The sequence below is a fragment of the Danio aesculapii genome, chromosome 10 (assembly GCF_903798145.1).
Source record: "Danio aesculapii chromosome 10, fDanAes4.1, whole genome shotgun sequence".
Lineage (NCBI taxonomy): Eukaryota > Metazoa > Chordata > Actinopteri > Cypriniformes > Danionidae > Danio > Danio aesculapii.
Window position 1 is genome coordinate 14,242,740 of NC_079444.1, and position 20,165 is coordinate 14,262,904.

A 20,165-nucleotide genomic window follows, 5' to 3' on the forward strand; every position below is an offset into this window, starting at 1 on the left:
ATTGACTAAAAATGAGTTATTATAATAGTTTGCATTTTGTGTGAGCAGGAGTGAAATGTTTATTTTTGCAAAATAGTTGCTTATAGGATTTTTCCTTAAGTCTAATATGGGCTTATGACTTACCGACTATTTGTCAGCTTGTATTTGTCATTTTAAGTAATAGAAATTATTTGCAATTATATGTAATAAATTTTAGTTTTTAAACATTTTCTATTATAATTGTACATTTATTATTGTTGTTTCTTTTCTGTGATTGTCTTTTATATTTCTAATTTATAAAAGTGTGTTTATATTAAACCTGTGGTTAAAGAGGTTTCTAATGTTTTCCTGTTCATTTCGATTCTTTTAGAAAACCCAGAGAAAGGAAGGAAAGGGAAAAGAGCCTCTGCTTTCTTTAAGAGAGCATGGAAGGCTGCAAAGCGCCCTTTCCTTTGCTGTGACAGGAACAGAGTGGTCCCCTTTGAACCACAATCAGATATCGATGATTTCGAGCATCTGCCTGTTCCAGGTCCCTCCAGGACCGTCGCAGCACATGCAGACCTTGAGCCGGTGTGGCAGCCAGGCCAGGTCTGTGAAGATCCTCAGCCGTTGAGTGTTCCGGGCCCCTTCAGCATCAAGCAAACAGCAGATGTGGCGAATGCAGATCCGGCCCGTCCTGAGTCCTCAACGGCCCTCACAGGTCATGTTGAACCTGAGCAGATGCGTCCGCCAGTCCAGGTCTGCGACTGTCTCGAGTCGTTGGCTGTTCCAGGATCATCCGGGATCAAGCCAACGACCATCGCAGATCATGTTGACACAGAGCAGATGCGTTCGCCAGTCCAGATCTGTGAAGACCCTCAGCCGTTGAGTGTTCCGGGCCCCTCCAGGATCAAGCAAACAGCAGATCCGGCCCGTCCTGAGTCCTCAACGGCCCTCACAGGTCATGTTGATACTGAGCTGGTGTGTCTGCCAGGCCAGATCTGGGAAGATCCTCAGCCAATCAGTGTCCATGGCCTCTCCAAGATTAAGAAAATGACGGATGCAGATTCGGCCTGTCCTGAGTCGCCTCCGTCTGTTCAAGACCCCTCTAAAATTGATGGGATTGATGGTGAGTCCTCCTGAATTTGGTTCATTTTAGTTCTGCCATCTGTTATTTTCAAGCTTTGTTGTTTTTAACTTATAAATCAGACAGTGTCAGTTGTTGAACTATTGGTTGTGTATTAACTAATACAGTGCTAAACATATATGAGTAAACCCCCCACAAATCTCTCATTTAAATTAATATTTTTTATAGGATGCTTTACAATATTATATTTGTGCGTGTACATTAGTTTAGTCAGTACTGAAGCCAAATCTGGAGCTTATCTAACAAAATAATTACAATAATGGTTCAAAAATTAGTAGCCCAAATTTATATGTTAGGGGAAAATATTAAATTAAATTTTCAAAATTAGCAAAACTCTAAGAGAAACTTAAAATATAGTCAATTTTTTTTTAAATGTTGATGTTTGTAATAATTTTTTTGCAATATTTTGCATGACTGTAAATGTGTTATCTTTCCATTTTTAAAGATGTTCTGTGACTAAAATATTATTTTAATGAATAAATCTGTTTAATAAATCTGTTTTGTTCAAATGCACCAATATATATTACCCATATTCACAGAGAAATGGATAAAGACATTCATTTTCAAAATGGGGTGTACAGAATATATGAATATGCTGAGCACTGTAGCTGCAGCTCTGTTCATGGAGATGTTTCTGTTTGTTTTCTTCATTTTAGAAAAACCCAAGAAAGGAAGGAAAGGCAAAAGAGTCTCTGCTTTCTTAAAGAGAGTATGGAAGGCTGCAAAGCGCCATTTCCTGTGCTGTGACACAGATATAGTCCAGCATCTTACACCACAACCTGAGCCAGAGCCAGAGCCAGAGCCAGAGCCAGAGTCAGAGCCCGAGCCCGAGCCAGAGCTGGAAGATAAAGCGGACTCTGAGGCAGTGCCAGTTGAAGTTACGCCTGAAAACGCAGAACCAGCTGACCCTGAGTCAGTATGTCTGCCGGGCCAGGTTCCTGAGGAGCCTAAAAAGGCTTCTGGGCTCACTTTTGGTAAGTCATCACTTCCTTCTATTTTCTGTAATTCATAATTAATATAAATTAGTAATCAATTTACTCCTGCGATTCTGATAGAAGTTACTGCTTTTAGCTCATTGCATTAGATCCAGATTCAAAGAATAGAAGTCATTTATTTGATCCGTTTCATACCAGACAATCCAAGTAAATCTCCCTGCTCTTTTTCTGTTTTTCAGGATCTATGGTGTCTCTTTTTGAAGTGAAAGACCTGATTGGAGAAGGAAGTTTTGGCAAGGTGTATCTGGCATCTCACGTATTTAATGAGAGATCAAAGGTAGGGATCTATTTTATAAATTCAGTCAACATTTTCCTCCTGATTATTAAATATAAATAATTTGTTGGCTTTAATTTCACTTGTTGTTGTTTTTCCACAGGTTGCCCTGAAGTGGATCAAGAAGCGTAAACAGGACCGTTATCTTGACATTGTAAGTTGAATAATTCACACAACAGTGAAAATGTGCTGACCATTTACTCATCCTTCACTTGTCCTGTACCTGTCTGGACCACTTTAAACTGAACTCAAAAGCAGAGATGTTGGAAACCAGTAGCCATTGACTTCCATTGTAGTAAAAGAAAATACTTATGAAGTCAATGCTTACTGGTTTTCAACATTCTTCAAAATATCTTCTTTTGTGTTCAGTAGAAGAAATAAACCCAGAGAGAAGTTTTGAACACATGAATGTAGGGCTGTGGAATTAATTAAAATTCATTTAACATTAATGGAGATAAAGATGATCATTGCGTCATATCCCGGCCCCTTGTAAAGCAGTCTGCATTCATTTCTACACAAAGCTCAGTTTCACGTGGAAATCAGTGAAATCATGTAGCGTGACTTTTGCAGCATGGGATGTGCTTGATTTATTAGAGTGTATATGATTCATTCATGTCTTCAATAGTGCTAAAGAGAGCTTGTGCTGTTGTGTGCATGTGCTCAGCCTCAGAGACGGACAGAACACACACATGTAGAGTCCTCTTAGCTTAAACTACATGACTAAATGCTCAAATACAAGCAAAAATGTGTCAAAACATGAAGCTTAGTGATTATTTACTTCGTGACAAGTTTTTGTTACTGTACTTTGTGTCATTCTGCTTTGGTAATATCTTTGAAATCTGTTTTTTTCTAGGATGGTCATTCCACACCTGTGCTTGCAGAAGTGGCAATGATGCTTAGACTGATGAATGCCCCAACTTGTCCCAGCATCATCACATTACACCACTGGATTGAGAATGAGAACGACTTCGTTCTCATTCTGGAGTACCCAGAGTCATGCCAGAACTTGGCTTATTATGTCAGACGTTCATTGGACATTGATGAAAGCCAAGCACGCCGGTTAATGCGTCAGTTGGTACAAGGTGTCAAGTTCTGCGCTGAGCGTGGAGTTTTCCATGGCGATATACACCCGGGGAACATCCTGGTGACTCAACCCCGATTAGAGCTCAAATTGATTGACTTTGGTTGTGCTCGGCCAATTACCAGCGAGCCTTTCAAAAGCAGTGATTATCGAGGTGAGTTGGCATTTTGTGTTAGTTTCTTTGGTCACAGTATTGTCTTATGAAATGACTGAATTCTGAAACTGTCTCTCTTACAGGAGCCATATTTTACAGACCACCTGAGGTTTTAAGGGATACCACATTCTTTCCTAACCCGGCATACGTCTGGACATTAGGCATCATCCTGTATGAAATATTGCATGGACGATTGGCCTTTTGCACCACACATTCGATAATCATTGGAGACCTTCAGACAGACCTCACCTTATCTTCAGGTAAGCAGACACCTCTAAACAATCTCAGCCTCAGTGACAGAATAAAATATGTCAGTGACAAGTAAAAAGGATTAAATATAATGGTTACAGGCACTGTAGATATTAAAGTCATTGAATTGTGGATGTTTTGTAATTTGATGTAGTAAGATTTAAACACCTTCATGAATCTTGAGTATGCAGACATTTTTCACACTCTCTGTGACACTTTTCAGAATGCCTGGACCTGATTTCCCAGTGTTTGATCCGTAATCCAGAGAAGCGACTACAGTTACATCAGGTTGAAGAGCAGCGGTGGTTCAATCCAACGAGCCCAAATCCTGTGCAGCAGCTAGACAAGAGGAGGTAGAGGAACACACCGAGCACAAAACTACATCTACATTCTTTCTTTGCTTCATGCTATTCCTGTTGTTTTCTCTTCTGCTCTTTTTAGAGCTCCAAGTTTTATTTGACAGCCCTTCATATTCTGCTTTAATAACTTTGTGTTATTTCTGATTGTTTTTCTTCATTTTAGAAAAAACTAAAGAAGCGAGGAAGAGGAGAGCACCATTTGCAGAAATTTCATTAAAGGGACACTTTACCCAGAAATTCAGTTATTAGTTACTATGTAATTCTAAACCCCTAAGACCTTACTTTCCTTCAGTGTCAGTTCATGACGTGTGTTGATGAGAGCTCTGTCCTGTAAACACAACACATACAGTGCAGTCCAGTACTTCTGAAGTCATTAGTTTTGTTTTAATCTTTTTGTGTTTTTCTTTCTACATAAAAGAAGTTTCGGTTCAAAATGACAGCTGTAGCTCCAAACCCCTGACACCTTTCTTCATCTTCAGAAAACAACTGAAAATATTTGAGATGAAATCAAATCCTCAAACCATGAGAGCTCTGTCCTGCACTATATGTGTGTCCACTGCTGACGTTTACCTCAGATGTGTCCACGTTTTGTTTAAATCAGAGGAAGTCGCGCAGGCCTCTGGGTTAAACGTCAGCAGTGGACACACATACAGTGCACTGGGCTCTTATGAACGTGTGATTTGAGGGTCAGAGAGCTCTCAGATTTCATCTAATATGTTTTCATTTCTCAAAATGAATTAAACATGAATATGAACTAAGGACATGAGGTGAGCAATTAATGACAATAATGGTAATTAAATACTGCAGCTCTTCACAAGAAGTTTGGCCATAGGAGAAATGGTCGTGCCCAACTGAGCCTGGTTTCTCTCGAGGTTTTTTCCTTCACTTTAGTCAATTGGTGAAGTTTTGTTCCTCGCCGCTGTCGCCGCTTGCTTGCTTGGTTTGGGACTTGTGGAGCTGCGCATCGATATATTTGCTCTTCAGTGTTTGGACTTTCAGCAGTGACAATTAAACCACACTGAACTGAACTGAACTGAACTTCAACTCTGAAAACTGGACTGACACAGTTTTAATGTTCTTCTATGTTAAGCTGCTTTGACACAATCCACATTGTAAAAGCGCTATAGAAATGAAGATGAATTGAACTGAATTAATGACAAAACTCCATTAGGAAATCCTTGTGCTGTCACAGTTGTCTCTTCTAAAGTGTCATCAAAGATCTGCTCAACTATTGTCTACATCATAAATGAATCTGGTGTTCTGTCATAAGAGAGACTGATTGTTTTATAATTAAGTGTTCATAATTGTTTTGTAATGAATTGCTTTTGTATATTGTTGGCTAATAATTCAAATAAAATCCTGTGAATCAATCTGAAGCTCTGATCATCATTTCTGTGAGTTTTCTAAATGACTCCTTACTCAATTAAAGAGATAGTTCTCCCTAAACTATTTACTCAAGTGGTTCCAAACCTATGAGTTTCTTTCTTCTGTTGAACATTAAAGAAGATACTCTGAAGAAATCTGAAAATCTGTATCCATTGATGTCCACAGTAGGAAAACAAATACAATGGAAGTCGATAGTTACAGGTTTCCAGCATTTTTCAAAATACCTTCTTTTGTGTATAACAGAAGAAACTCATAGTAAGGGCTGAGGAAAAGACGACAGAATATTCATTATTGGGTGAAGGAATGTTTTTAACAAACCAGTAGTGCCATATACTATGTTTAACACAGATTTGTGGAGTCTGTTTAGCCAAATGGAACCACAGAGTAGGTTTTACTGTTAGACAATATGTTGTTTTATATTACAATATCATACAACAAAGAGTGTACTGGGATAATCTTTTATTTAAACAGCAGAGTTTCACATTGTTAAACTGTACACTGTTAACCCTTACTGTAGATTATGCAGTAAATAACTGTAAAATAGCCAGTGTTTTGCTGTAATAAAAGGAAGCAATATTTTACTGTAAAATGAGCAGGATTTGTATGAAACTGTGTAGTGCGAAGAATTAATTACAGTAATTTACTTTATGTAGCCATTACAGGTAGTAACTGTGATAATAAATAGTAAATTACTGTTAAACCATTACTGTACCATCTACTCTGATGCTTTTAATGTTCTTTATATAGAATAATGCATTTATTTTAATGCAGAAAACAATGATTTAGACATTGACACACACACATACACAGGATGTCTGTCTTATTCTAAACACAAAACATAGGGGATACTTGAACCACACACACGCACGCACGCACACACACAGGAACGCCCCCTTCCCTGAGAGAAATGCAGCTGCTGTTATGAATGAAAGATTTCGTTCTATTCATCGACGTCAGCGTCAAATAGTGTGATTAGGATCATAACTATAGATCATAACTGAATTGACATCTTGTCAATAAACAAGCTATTCTTTATGTGACTGATGGTGACGTGGAGGTCGTGATATTGAACTTTATCAGTGGAATCAATGTGTAAACATGGACTCGCACAGCCACTGATGTCCTCCAGGGTTCCCATGGCGACGGGCTGCATGATAAATATGAATGAAATGAAAATATGTGTGTGAAGCGCCAAGATGGTGATTCTGTTTTAGCAAAACCACGGCTTATGAGACATGACAATTCATGAAATGACTACGATGACATGGTGTACAGACAGTAAAGATTATGATGGAGCTAGGAAGAGCAGAATGGAATAGTAGTACAGTTGAATAGAATGGAAAAAATAGAATGGAACAGAACAGAATAGAATAGAATGGAATAAATCAGAATAGAACAGAATATAACAAAATAGAATTGAACAGAACATAACAAAACAGAATAGAACAGAATGTAATAGAACAGAATAGAATAGAACAGAACAGAATAGAACAAAACAAGGGAACAGAACATAATAGAACAGAATAAAATAAAACAGAATATAATAGAACAGAACAGAACAAAATAAATTAAAATGAAATAGAACAGAATGGAACAGAATAGAATAGAACATAATAGAAATGAATAGAATAAAACAGAACAGAACAGGATAGAATATAATAGAACAGAATAGAACAGAACAAAATACAACAGAATAGAGCAGAATATAATAGAACAAAATAGAATAGAACAGAATAGATTATAATAGAACAGAATAAAACAGAACAGAATAGAATAGAACAGAATAGAATAAAACCGAATAGAACAGAATGTAACAGAATAGCATACAGTATAACAGAATAGAATAAAACAGAATAGAACATAACAGGATAGAATAGAATAGAACAAAATACAATAGAATAGAACAGAACAGAATAGAACAGAATAAAACAGAACAGAATAAAACAGAATCGAAGAGAAAATAATTGAATACAACAGAATAAAATAAAACAGAATAGAATATAACAGAATTGAATACAACAGAATAAAATAAAACAAAATAGAACAGAACAAATAATAAAATAGAATAGAATAGAATAGAACAGAATAGAATAAAACAGAATAGAACAGAATAGAATATAACAGAATAGAATAGAATAAAACAGAATAGAACAGAACAGGATAGAATATAATAGAACAGAATATAATCGAACAAAATAAAATAAAATAGAACATAATAGAATATAACAAAATAGAATAGAATAGAGCAAAACAAAACAAAACAAAACAGAACAGAACAGAACAGAACAGAACAGAACAGAACAGACTAGAACAGAACAGAACAGAACAGAACAGAACAGAACGTTACATTGGTTTACAACAACCTGCCAGCATTTTTTAGATTGCAGAATTCTGATATAAAGTCGGAATTGTTAATTGATATGCTGAAATGAAGTCATTTCTAATTATTTTTAGGCTATCTAGGCATATTTACATTTCGTGAATTTATTTGCTTAACTCTCCCCACACCACCACCAGTGTGCAGCATACACTTGAATGATACGACGGCAGCCACAGAATAACGGCGCCAGTGCGCTCACCACACACCAGCTAAAGATGGAATGGAGAATCAGTGATAGAGCTTATTACTAATTATTAATTATTATTATGATTATTATTTTATATATATATATATATATATATATATATATATATATATATATATATATATGTGTGTGTGTGTGTGTGTGTGTGTGTGTGTGTGTGTGTGTGTGTGTGTGTGTGTGTGTGTGTGTGTATATATATATATGTATGTATATATATATATATATATATATATATATATATATATATATATATATATATATATATATATATATATAAACACACACACACACACACACACACACACACACACACACACACATACAAATTGACAAAACAGTCATTCTTAATAATGCAATCCCATACAGATAGACAGAAGATAAAAACAAACAAACATACAAGCAAACCTTTTTTTTACCATTCCATTCACAATTTGCGAATTAAACAGCAATTATCATTCAATTGCCTTTCATTTATTCATTAAGTCAATTTATTTTGTCTTCCACATCCAGAAGCTCAGTATGCTGCTTTGTGTAAATAAGACCATATATAATCTTCCGAGCAGGCTGAGAAGTGCTGCTTCTGCACATGCTCAGTGTGATTCCCGTCACACATCACGCCAAATCAAACGGTGCTGCTCCTCCACCTGCCGCCTCCAGGAACCGATGCTGGTGGATCTGCGACACCTCCAGACCCGCTCTCTGCCGCTCAGTACGCACTGTTATCCCTTTCTCCATCTCTCCTTTACCGTGTCTGTTCATTTCCTCCGGGTTTTCCCTCCGAATTGGGGTGGTTGTGAGCGGTCAGTCATGTCGTGGGCACCAGAGGGATTTCTCTAAAGACGGCATCTGATCTGTTATGGAGTTCAACTCTTCATCTGTTTTTGAGCAGCACAAAGGTAAAGCACACCACACACACACACACACACACACACGCACACATACATACAAACACACACACGCGCGAGCTGATAACAACAAGGGGTTAGTGGCGCTGCCACAGTTGCCATGGTAATGTTATCAACGGGCTTTGCCAATGCCCATCATTTGCTATCGTGATGTGAGGGTTGCCATCTGTTTGTCTGTAGGTAAATCACCACAATGAATTGTTGATTGGTAAAGATGGGAAGGGTTATTGGTGTAATAGGGGAAGATGAGGTCTGTTGTAGGTCTGTCAGTATGTTCTCTGTGTTGTTGTGTGTGCAAAACATCCTACAAGCACCCTAGACAATATATAGAAACCCAAAGGAACGTCTGATTTCTCAGTGGTTGCCAAACCTGTAATGATTTCTCAGTATTGTTCATTTCATCAGTGCTGATTCTACTGTACATCTCCTTAGAAATGAATTATTTGAAGGAGTCGTTGACAACAGTGGTTTATAAAAGATCAGATTTTCCATTGGAGATTTTTTTATTGCAGTCGAACAGTCAGTTCAATTTAGAGCAATAATTAAAACTATGCTGGTTGAACTGTTTAATATTATAAAAAATGTATTAATGATACATTCATTCTTTCATTCATTTTGCTACAGCTTTGGCCCTTTATTTATCAGGGGTCACCACGGCGGAATGAACCGCCAACTTATCCAGCGTATGTTTTTTTTCCAGCTGCAACCCAGTACTGGGAAACACCCATATACTCTTGCGTTCACACACATCCACAACGGCCAATTTACTTTATTCAATTCACCTATAGCGCATGTGTTTGGACCAAGCGGCAACCTCCCGCTCTCCCTCGGGAAGCCAATATGGAAGTAACTGAAACTGCAATTCATCAAAATTCCGCTAGTCCTGGCTCCATAATAGAGCAAATTGCAATTGAGCCCACTGTTAGAATGGCCAACTTTACAGCAGAAAAAAAGGTGTTTACAGCTTGGTACAAAGAACGATTTTGGTTCATATAGCTATTATTACCCTCCATGACAACTGTGAGGGGGGTGAATTTTTTTATAACTCATCCATTTCCTTTATATTAGGTTATATTAAGTTTGCATAATTAAGGGCGTGGCTACTTGAGTGACAGCTAGCTCTCGCTGGTCACCGTCACTTCACCTCAGCTGAATCCGGCAGATTAGCCACTGATCTCGGCATATTCATCGTATTTTTGTTCTGTTTTATGTGGCTTTACACAGTCAGTTGCCTTTTGGACTTACTTCTTACAATTATCAGATGATATGGTATGCTGTGTGCACTTAATTGTGCTCATAAACCATTCACGTGGCCTCCGTTTCCCATGTGAGTAAAGTTATATACTTGTGTACCATCTCTATAAATGTATTTGTTTTATTTAAGATCATTTATCATTAATATTTTTCTTTAGACCCGTAAAGCACTCCAGAATGTGACAGATTGATTAGCTTTAGGCTCTAGAACAGTCATCTGAAGCGTTGCCATACAGTGTTATGCTGGAGTTCATCAATAGTCCTGCATTTACTAACAGACTATATCTGAAGTGTTTGGAAGTAATTCGCGTTTTCCTCCTGTGTAGAAAAACGTCATAAGAACAATGCTTAGTGGCTCAATGTATTACAGCAGTGTTTTTGAAAGTCTAAACACTTTATTGATATAGTGTACAGCCAAGCACATGTGGTCAGAACACAAACGAGCCGCAGGTAATAGAGTATCAAGCGTTTCTCCCAAAGTAAAGTCTGTCTGCCAGGTCTAAGCAAAGTGCCAGCAGGTGTCTGTAGCTCCGCTCACTCTCCGCCTCTGCCCTTGTTTGGTATCCCGCCGTGGGTGCGATGACGCGCAAACAAAATGGCGACGGTTGGCCGCGCCTACTTGTAGCTTCTTTTGCAGTGTTCAGAAACCTATGGGTCATGGATACTACGTCCATATATTTTACAGTCTATGGTTTGGACTGTGGGGGAAACCGGAGCACCCGGAGGAAACCCACGCCAACATGGGAACATGCAAACTCCACACAGAAATGCCAACTGACCCAGCTGGGACTTGAACCAATGATCTTCTTGCTGTGTATAGTGGCGTAATGATACACTCAAGTAAAAATTCAATTAAAATTACAATACTGAATAAAATAATATTACTATATTTTTAAGCCTGAAATGTTTTTTTCACTACATCTAAATCAAATAGTAAAAAATTTTAATCGTAAATGCATGGCACAGAAGCAAACAACCACAACAAAGTGCATTTAAAATCCTTTAATGCACGGCAAGTCATTATTATCTTACTTATTCTATATTCAAGGTTTTAACAAGTTTAGATTAGATTAGATTAGATTCAACTTTATTGTCATTACACATGTACAAGTACAAGGCAACGAAATGCAGTTTAGGTCTAACCAGCAGTGCAATAGCAGCAAGTGCAGGATACAGGTATAAGTTATAAAGTGCAGTTATAGAAAAACTATGGTGATATTTACAGATGGATGTACTATCAACATTATATACAGGTTGTATTAGCTATGAACAGATTTGCAATAAATGAATATATGTACAGGATACTATTAATAGCAGAAGTGTGCAGATAGATAAACATAATTACAAATGTCCATGTGCTGTGGGTATGCTCAGTTCAAATAAGTGAATCAGTGCAATGAATATGTGCAAACTTTAAATGTGCAAATGTTAAATAGTGCAGTGATTGTGAGGAGTATAAGTTAGAGGAGTGTGGGGGGTGTATGGGGGGCAAAAGAGTCAGTGAGGGGCAGAGTTCAAAAGGGAGACAGCTCTGGGGAAAAAGCTGTTCCTCAGTCTGCTGGTTTTTGTCCGGGGGAGTCTGAATCGCCTGCCGGAAGGCAGGAGAGAAAACAGTCTGTGAGCAGGGTGAGAGGTGTCCTTAAGAATACTGCGTGCTCGGCGCAGACAGTGTTTCTTCTGGATGTCCTCAATGGCTGGCAGTGTAGTCCCTGTGATGCGTTGGGCAGTTTTCACCACCCGCTGCAGTGCCTTACGCTCAGCAACAGAGCAGCTTCCATACCAGACTGTGACGCAGTTGGTCAGGATGCTTTCTATTGTGCAGCGGTAGAAGTTCACCAAGACGGCTGATGAAAGCTGGTTCTTCTTTAGTTGCCTCAAGAAGAATAGGCGCTGGTGAGCCTTCTTGACCAGGCTGGAGGTGTTGGTGGTCCAGGAAAGGTCCTTAGAGATGTGGGTCCCCAGGAACTTGAAGGATGAGACAGGCTCAACGGCCATCCCATTAATGTGGATGGGATCATGCGAGCCTGTTCGTCCCTTCCTGAAGTCCACAATGAGCTCCTTGGTCTTGCTGGTGTTAAGGAGCAGATTATTGTCGGTGCACCAAGTGGCCAGATGCTGTATCTCCTCCCTGTAGGCAGTCTCATCATTATTGCTGATTAGACCAATCACTGTGGTGATTGGTCACCACTAGTTAAAACTAGTATTGCACAATATTTGCGTTACAACACGTATGATCTTCCCTCGTTGAATCAGTCACAGGTAGAGTTACAGAGTGCACATGTGAGAGAGATCTTGTGTGCGTGTGTAAATGACACTGGCATATCTAATAGCTCATAGTAACATGTGTTAGCTACCTCTTCGCAAATATGTTTGACCATTTTGGTGAGGTAGTAGATATCCATCAGTTTCCTGTTGAAGCACATGTCTGTGTTCTCGAGACTATAGAGTACGGGTGAATGAAGGCTTTAAAGCCATTACACCCATGGAATGTCAATACAATTTACCAAAAAAAGGTTACTACAAATGTTTGAGGGAAGCTTATTTGTATCGAACTGTGATCTACCTGTGCATTCAATTATTTTAATGCAAACGTTCCTATTAGGATCAAGAATTTCAACAGGCCATGAAGTAAAATGCAAAATTTCATATTAATTTGAGGTTGTTTCCCAGTACTGGGTTGCAGCTGGAAGGGTATCCACTGTGTAAAACAACTAGGCCAAAGGAAAATGAACGAATGAATAAATTTGAAATTGTGAACTTGAATAGACATGAATCTGTCCTGTGTCCTCATGCACATGTTAAAACCAGAATACAAACATTTTTGATTCTGAAGCTGAATTATGAATTATATTAGACACATTAGCTTGGACTCTATCACTAGCTACATATAAATACACTGTTTGTACTGGTATAAAAGTGTACACTTTAATCAGACATTTGTTATTATCAGACCTTCTTTCTTTATGAGAGATTACAATCAGTGCTATAAACAGTAGTTTAATTGTGATTTATTCACATTAATCAATGTAAAATACTTCTTATACTAATAAATAAATACATAAAGATAAATATCCCAGTATATTAATGTTTATATTCTAGAAATGCAAAGATGTATGTTTTTATGAATTAAAACACTTAGCCAAAATCAAGAGCTTATTATAATTTAAGTGATGAGAAACTGTTAAATATTCTTGTGGTGTTAACTGCCAGCCTTATTATAAGTGAACCTTTAAAACAAAAATGCCCTACACTCAAAACTAAATTATTTTGCTGCTTGTTCAAATTGCTTATTTAAAATAAGCTGAAACAACACAATTCTTGAGATTTTTTGGGGACAACTTAATTGTTTTATGGTCAATCCACTTAAGTTTGTTAAAACAAATGTTAAAATAATTGATTTATGTTGGGACAACATGAAAGAATTGTGTGGAACCCAAAGTTATTACAGTGTAGTATACAGCATTATACTGTAAAGAATCAGTAGTTCCACTCAATTCCTTCATATTGTCCTAACACAAACCGATTAAGTTAAAGGGCACATATTTTACCCCTTTTACAAGATGTAAGATAATCTTTTGGTGTCTCCAGAATGTGCCTGTTAAGTTTCAGCTCAAAATACGCATCAGATTATTTATTAAAACCTCCAAAATCTGCCCATTTTGGTGTCTGAGTATATTGTAAATGCAAATGAGATACTTCTCCCCGCCCACTGTTCTGACGTGCATGTCTGCTTCTCATGCATTACATCAAATAAACAGCAGTCAGTGATAGAGACGGACATGGAAGAAGCTGAAACACAGCTCATAATTCAGAAATACCAAGTAAGTTTATTTTAGGTATTTGTGTGACACCATGCGGCCGTGGTGATTATAGCAGTTAAGAAGTAGCGATTTTACTGTCTTTATTACAAACATACTTTGTTTTAAAAAACTTTTAAAATTTATATAAATCACAGAGTTGTAACACATTTTAATCCCAGTTTATTTGCAAAAAAAAAAATCGTCTGTGAACATGTGGGTACATGTTATTATAGAAACATGGTGCCTGTCAATCAATTCGGTAGGCGGGGAAAACAGTACTACTATGTCATGTTGCGGTGGGCCTCAAAATCACTGTGATTTGGATGCTATTTTAACATCAGGAAAAAAAGAGACTTGTTGGGTTTATATCACTCCAATATGACAGTGGACACACGATACACACACACAGCTGTCCAAACAGCTTACAAAAGATGATATTTATCATAGGTGACTTTTAACTTGATTGTTTTTACAAATTTAACTACTTAAACATAAAACAAAAGTTTTCACAAAAAATATTTTCTACACTTAAGAATTGTGGTGATTCAGCTTATTTTAAATAAATAGTTGAAACAAGCAGCAAAACTCGTTTTTTGAGTGATATGCCCAACTGAGGTTATCTTGAATGATCTATTTAATGCATTTTCCTTCCAGAAGCTGCTGAGGAGGTTGATCTGAATGTGGTTTACCAGGCATCAGCGAACGGTGATGTCAACACGCTGACCGCCGTCATACGAGAAGACCCCTCCATCCTCGAGTGCTGTGATGGTGAAGGTAGTTTTCACATAACTTTAATCCTACTTTTGAAGCTCAGGTTTGACCCTTGTGATAATGAAGTGGATAATGAAGCACAACTTTTAGTTCAGTTCTCTTGGTTTGTTGAGAAGTTGTGGAGAGCTTTTAAAATGTGTAAAGCTTGGTAACACTGTGCAGTTAAGTTTTTCAATTTCTATTACTTGTTTGCTTGTACACAATTTTGTTCCCCATCGGTAGACGTAGCTTGGAAATCATTGATGCTCAAATGGTTGTGGCTTATATAGTGTGAGAGAAATTGTGCTGAAGAGAAATTGTGCGAGAGAAATTGTGCTGAGCTGAACGATCGGTTTTACACATGTCAAAATTGTTTGGGATCTGTCAGCTTGAATTCGTGAGGTATGCCGTTAAACCAAGCGACAACCTCCCGCTCTCCCTCGTGAAGCAAATATGAAAGTAACTGAAACTGCAATTCATCGAATGTCTGCTAGTCCTGGCTCCATAATAGAGCAAATTTTTTGAGCCCACTTTTAAAAAGGTGTTTACAGCCTGGCACAAAAAACAATTTTGGTTCATATAGCTAATATTACCCTTTATGACAACTGTGAGGGGGCGATTTTTTTTTATAACTCATTCGTTTTCTTTATATTAGGTTTTATTAAGTCTGCATAATTAAGGACGTGGCCACTTGAGTGGGAGCTAGGTCTCGCTGGTCACTGTCACTTCACCTCTGAACGGCATATTCATCGTATTTTTGTTTTGTTTTATGGGGCTTTACACAGTCAGTTGTCTTTTGCAATTATTTGCTACAATTATCAGATGATATGGCATGCTGTGTGCACTTAATTGTGCTCAGAAACCATTCACGTGGCCTCCATTTCCCATGTGGGTGAATTTATCTACTTATATACCATCTCTATAAATGTATTTGAATTATTTAAGATCTTATATCATTTATATTTTTCTTAAGACCTGTAATGCACTCCAGAATCTGACCGGTTGATTAGCTGTAGGCTATAATATGCATCTGAAGCGTTGTCATACAGTGTTATGCCTGGATTTCATCAATAGCCTTGCATTTACTAACACAGACTATATTTGACGTATTTGGATGTAATTCGGGTTTTCCTCCTGTAGGAAAACGTCATAAGAACAAAGTTTGGTGGCTCAATCTATTACAACAGTGTTTTTAAAAGACTAAACACTTTATTGATAAAGTGTACAACCAAACACATGTGGTCAGAACACAAACAAGTCGCAGTTAATGAAGTATCACGCGTTTCTCCCATAGAAAAGCCAGTCTAAGCAAAATGCTAGCAGGTGTCTGTAGCGCCGCTTATGATCTACCTCTTTGCCCTTGTTCCCCCGGTTGGTGGAATGATGCGCGAACAAAATGGCGACGGTTGGCTTCTTTTGGGTTCTTCAGAAACCTGTGGGTGACGTCACAGATACTACGTCCATATTTTTTACAGTCTATGGGTTAAACAAGCCGATTTGTGGATTCATCTGAACTTGAAGTTGACTAATCAGGAGGACAATCTCACTGAACAGCTAGCTCTGTATGATGTGGACTAAACTTTATAATTTGCACACATGGGCTAACCGGGCATCCTAGTTTCAATAGGTAACTGGTAAAATGTTGCCGGTTGAGGAAATCCCCCTTAAACGTATAAAGGGCTTTACAGTAGAGCCGGCATACATTTTATTTTATTGATTGTTTTTGTGTCTGAATCGCAGGCTCTACACCTCTCATGCATGCTGTGTCTGGGAGGCAGGTGGACACGGTGAAGCTGCTGCTGAAGATGGGAGCTTCTATCAACACACAAGACGCTTGTGGACGGACGTCCCTCTCTCTCGGGACATACCTGGTAAAGAAAAAAACTCTGTCACACAGGAGCTGCACATTGAAGTGTTTTTATTCCTTTCATCAATTTAAATGTCGGGGCTGCACGGTGCTGCAGTGGGTAGCACGTTCACCTCACAGCAAGAAGGTTGCTGGTTCAAGCCTCGGCTTGGTCAGTTGGCATTTCTGTTTGGAGTTTGCATGTTCTCCGCGTGTTTGCGTGGTTTTCCTCCAGGTATTCCGGTTTCCCCCACAGTCCAAAGACATGTGGTATAAGTGAATTGGGTAGGATAACTTGTCCGTAGTGTATGTGTGTGAATGAGTGTGTATGGATGTTTCCCAGTGATGGGTTGCAACTGGAAGGGCATCTGCTGCGTAAAACGTATGCTGGATAAGTTGGCTGTTCATTCCACTGTGGCGACCCCAGATTAATAAAAAAGAAAATGAATGAATGAATTTAAATATCGATAAATAACAAATACTAGCCTAACTGTGGCCACGATCATTCCACTGCAGATTTTATTAATTATTATTAAGAAGTTCGCACAAAAGTTAATGTAAACTGTGCAAACACCAAACTTTACTTTGGTTTGGCAACACCACCAGGCAACACGTCGGCAGCTAGTTCTCTGCAACTCTCACATGGTCGCCCACTGAATCTAAGCAGGGCTGCGCCAAGTCAGTACATGGATGGGAGACCACATGGGAAAGTCTGTGTGGGTCCTAACGCCCCAGGATAGTGAAGTGGACTCTATACTGCTCAGTAAGCGCCGTCTTTCAGATGAGACGATAAAGGTCCTGACTCTCTGTGGTCGTTTAAAATCCCAGGATGTCCTTCGAAAAAAAGAGTAGGGGTTTAACCACAGCATTCTGGCCAAATATGCCCACTGGCCTCTGTCCATCATGGCCTCCTATTATTATTACCTTAGCAACCAATGAAAAGTTCAGATGCAAAGCCGCTAAATGCCACTTCCGCCAAAAATGAGCTAATGATACTGAGTAAATGCTTTAGGCATGTAGTACATGTTCAACAAATATTTTTGCTTCAAATAATCTAAATCACAGCGTCAGCGCATTCAGAAATAACAGTTTGTTGGCAAAAAACCTCTAAACGCACCACTTGCTTTTGACAGCAAAAGCTGCTATGTCCTGAGAACCAATCAGAAGGTGTGAATCGAATCATATGTTTTCAATGTAGCAGCGCGCTGCTAAGCCGGTGTTTATAAGCAGACTGTTTTATTCCGATTTCGGTTTTAAAAGACAGAGTTTGATAAACTGGATGAGCCTGTCTGACTGTCAGTGAATGGCAAATGAAAACGTCCCTTACTTCAAAACTCTGTGCATTATAAGAAAAAGAAAACACAATGTACAGTCAGAAGTGTAGCATGCATTCATGTTTTTTGTGCAGCGACGCTATCTTGAATGAGTCTAATTTACTATACATTAAACGGCAACTGCGTTTCGCGAAAGACAAAGTTAAGAGGCTGTTCTTTTATCCCACGTGGATGGTATGAGGATAAACAAGAGACGAAAAATAAACACACACTGTGAGCATAGTGAGAATGAATGAATGACAGCTTCTAAAATTGTCTGAGAGACATCCCCTTTTGCCCAGTAGGCCCGCCTTGTGTTTTATTTGCTAATTTAAGCTATTTTTTTAAAAGATAAATATAATATATAAAACTATACATTATTTATATTACTTCGTATTACTTACACGCCGGATAAGCTTTTTATATTAAGCTTTTTATATTAATGGACAATGCACAGATATTGATGTTTCATAATGTTTTACTCAACATTATTTGAAGCTACCAAGCTTAGTTTACAATGTTTGCAATGTTTACATTGCTCTACTTACATTAAACCTAATTCCAAACTATCAGAAATGACAACAGATTGTTAAGATTTAATTAATGATGTTAATTCGTCCATTTCGTTTATTCCTTTTCCTTTGTCCCTGGTTTATCAGGGGTTACCACAGCGGAATGAACCACCACTTACTTGACAGATTTATACATTAATTTTAGGTGTTTTATGTTTGGTTAAATAATTTGCAATTGCATCTTCAACTAATTACACTGTCTTGTCTCAATAGGTGTATTTAGAGGTTTTCGCAAAAAAAGCACAAGGGGATTTAGCTGGTTTTGACGCAAAAGAAAATCTACCTTATTAAAAACCAAAGAATTGTCTAAAGTGACATTTTTGAAAAAAAAAAAAATATATATATATATATATTATTTACTAGCTAATAAACTTATCATTACCTATAAAATGAAACTTCTGAACCTAATCAGAGGAGCCTGATAGAAAATGCACATTTACAAGAAAAGAGGTCTGATGGATTTAGAGGGTTTTGCATCTGAACTCTTCATTTGTAACTGCATTGCCTGAAGTGCTGAAATGTCTTTCAGAGGTTGTGCTAATGGCACTCAGAGCAAGATCCCATTATTTTAAATCAGCTAATCATTGTGAAATGTATATTTTGCTACAGTATCCACATTTGTGATATTTCGATCGTTTCTGGTACACATAACTTCAGGAGCGATTGTTGGTTAGTTACCAGTTCTGCCTTCATTAGACATGACAGTGATTTTTTGGGATTATAATCTTTTCCAAGTATTTCCAAGTATCGGCAAGCTATTGCCTTTGTGGGGAGAAAATTTACAAACATACAATACAGCACTTCTAAGTCACACTGCTAGCGATCAAAGATTTATGTAAATTTGGCCAGCTGAATGCATTCTGTACTGTACAGGAAACACAGCACGGAGGAGATTGATTGACAATGGTCTACAGCCAGTCAGGACGCAAAACACAATGTGCTAATCAGGACGCAGAACATAATGCACTGTGGAAAAAAATTTATGTCAAATTGCACAGAAAAAATCTAAACTGCAAGACCTCGAAAAGTGAACTATTATGTAGCGAGGTATCACTGTAGTGGATTCTAGGGACCTCGCGAGACTAAATCGTGACTAGATTTTTCGTTGAGGTGAAAAGTTGTCTCGTAAGTTGTGATGTTAATATTGAGCGTGAGGGTGAATTCAGCACTGAAGATTGAAGGCAGGATTGGATTTGAACCGCACATCAATTGCTGTGCACACACCTGGCAACCTGGGCTGCCTCTGTGGCCCCGTTTACACTAATATGTTTTAAAATGGCGTTTTGAAATGAAAAAAGATCCACGTCCACACTAGCGTTTCACTCAGCGTTTCTGGACAACCGTCCATACTACACTGCTGAAAAAGTACATCATGTGACCACACACACACACTCTCGCATGCACTGCAGCAATGCGAGATGTGCACGTCGGACTGTTCATCAAGGATCTTCCACTGAATCTAATCTCACTATATTTGTTAAACATGATATTTAATTGATCTTGTTGTCTATATCTAATGACATATTCCCCGAATTTG

At 38.1% G+C, this 20,165-nt stretch overlaps 2 protein-coding genes across 2 annotated transcripts in view; both read left to right on the top strand.

The window, feature by feature from the left end:
* Positions 1-1,673: 1,673 nt before the first annotated feature.
* On the top strand, positions 1,674-9,038 carry LOC130236713 (serine/threonine-protein kinase pim-2-like). Its single transcript, XM_056467469.1, has 7 exons — positions 1,674-2,079; positions 2,280-2,377; positions 2,478-2,528; positions 3,228-3,609; positions 3,693-3,869; positions 4,082-4,211; positions 8,783-9,038. Exons 1-7 carry the CDS (start codon positions 1,674-1,676, stop codon positions 9,036-9,038), a joined length of 1,500 nt encoding a protein of 499 aa, XP_056323444.1.
* Positions 8,829-20,165, top strand: part of ankrd55 (ankyrin repeat domain 55) — a 36,636-nt gene continuing 25,299 nt past the window's right edge. The window contains exons 1-3 of the mRNA XM_056466167.1: positions 8,829-9,084; positions 14,802-14,921; positions 16,638-16,768. Of these exons, the coding sequence (XP_056322142.1) occupies positions 9,045-9,084; positions 14,802-14,921; positions 16,638-16,768 (291 nt within the window). The 5' untranslated portion in view covers positions 8,829-9,044. The remainder of the gene's footprint in view (positions 9,085-14,801; positions 14,922-16,637; positions 16,769-20,165) is intronic.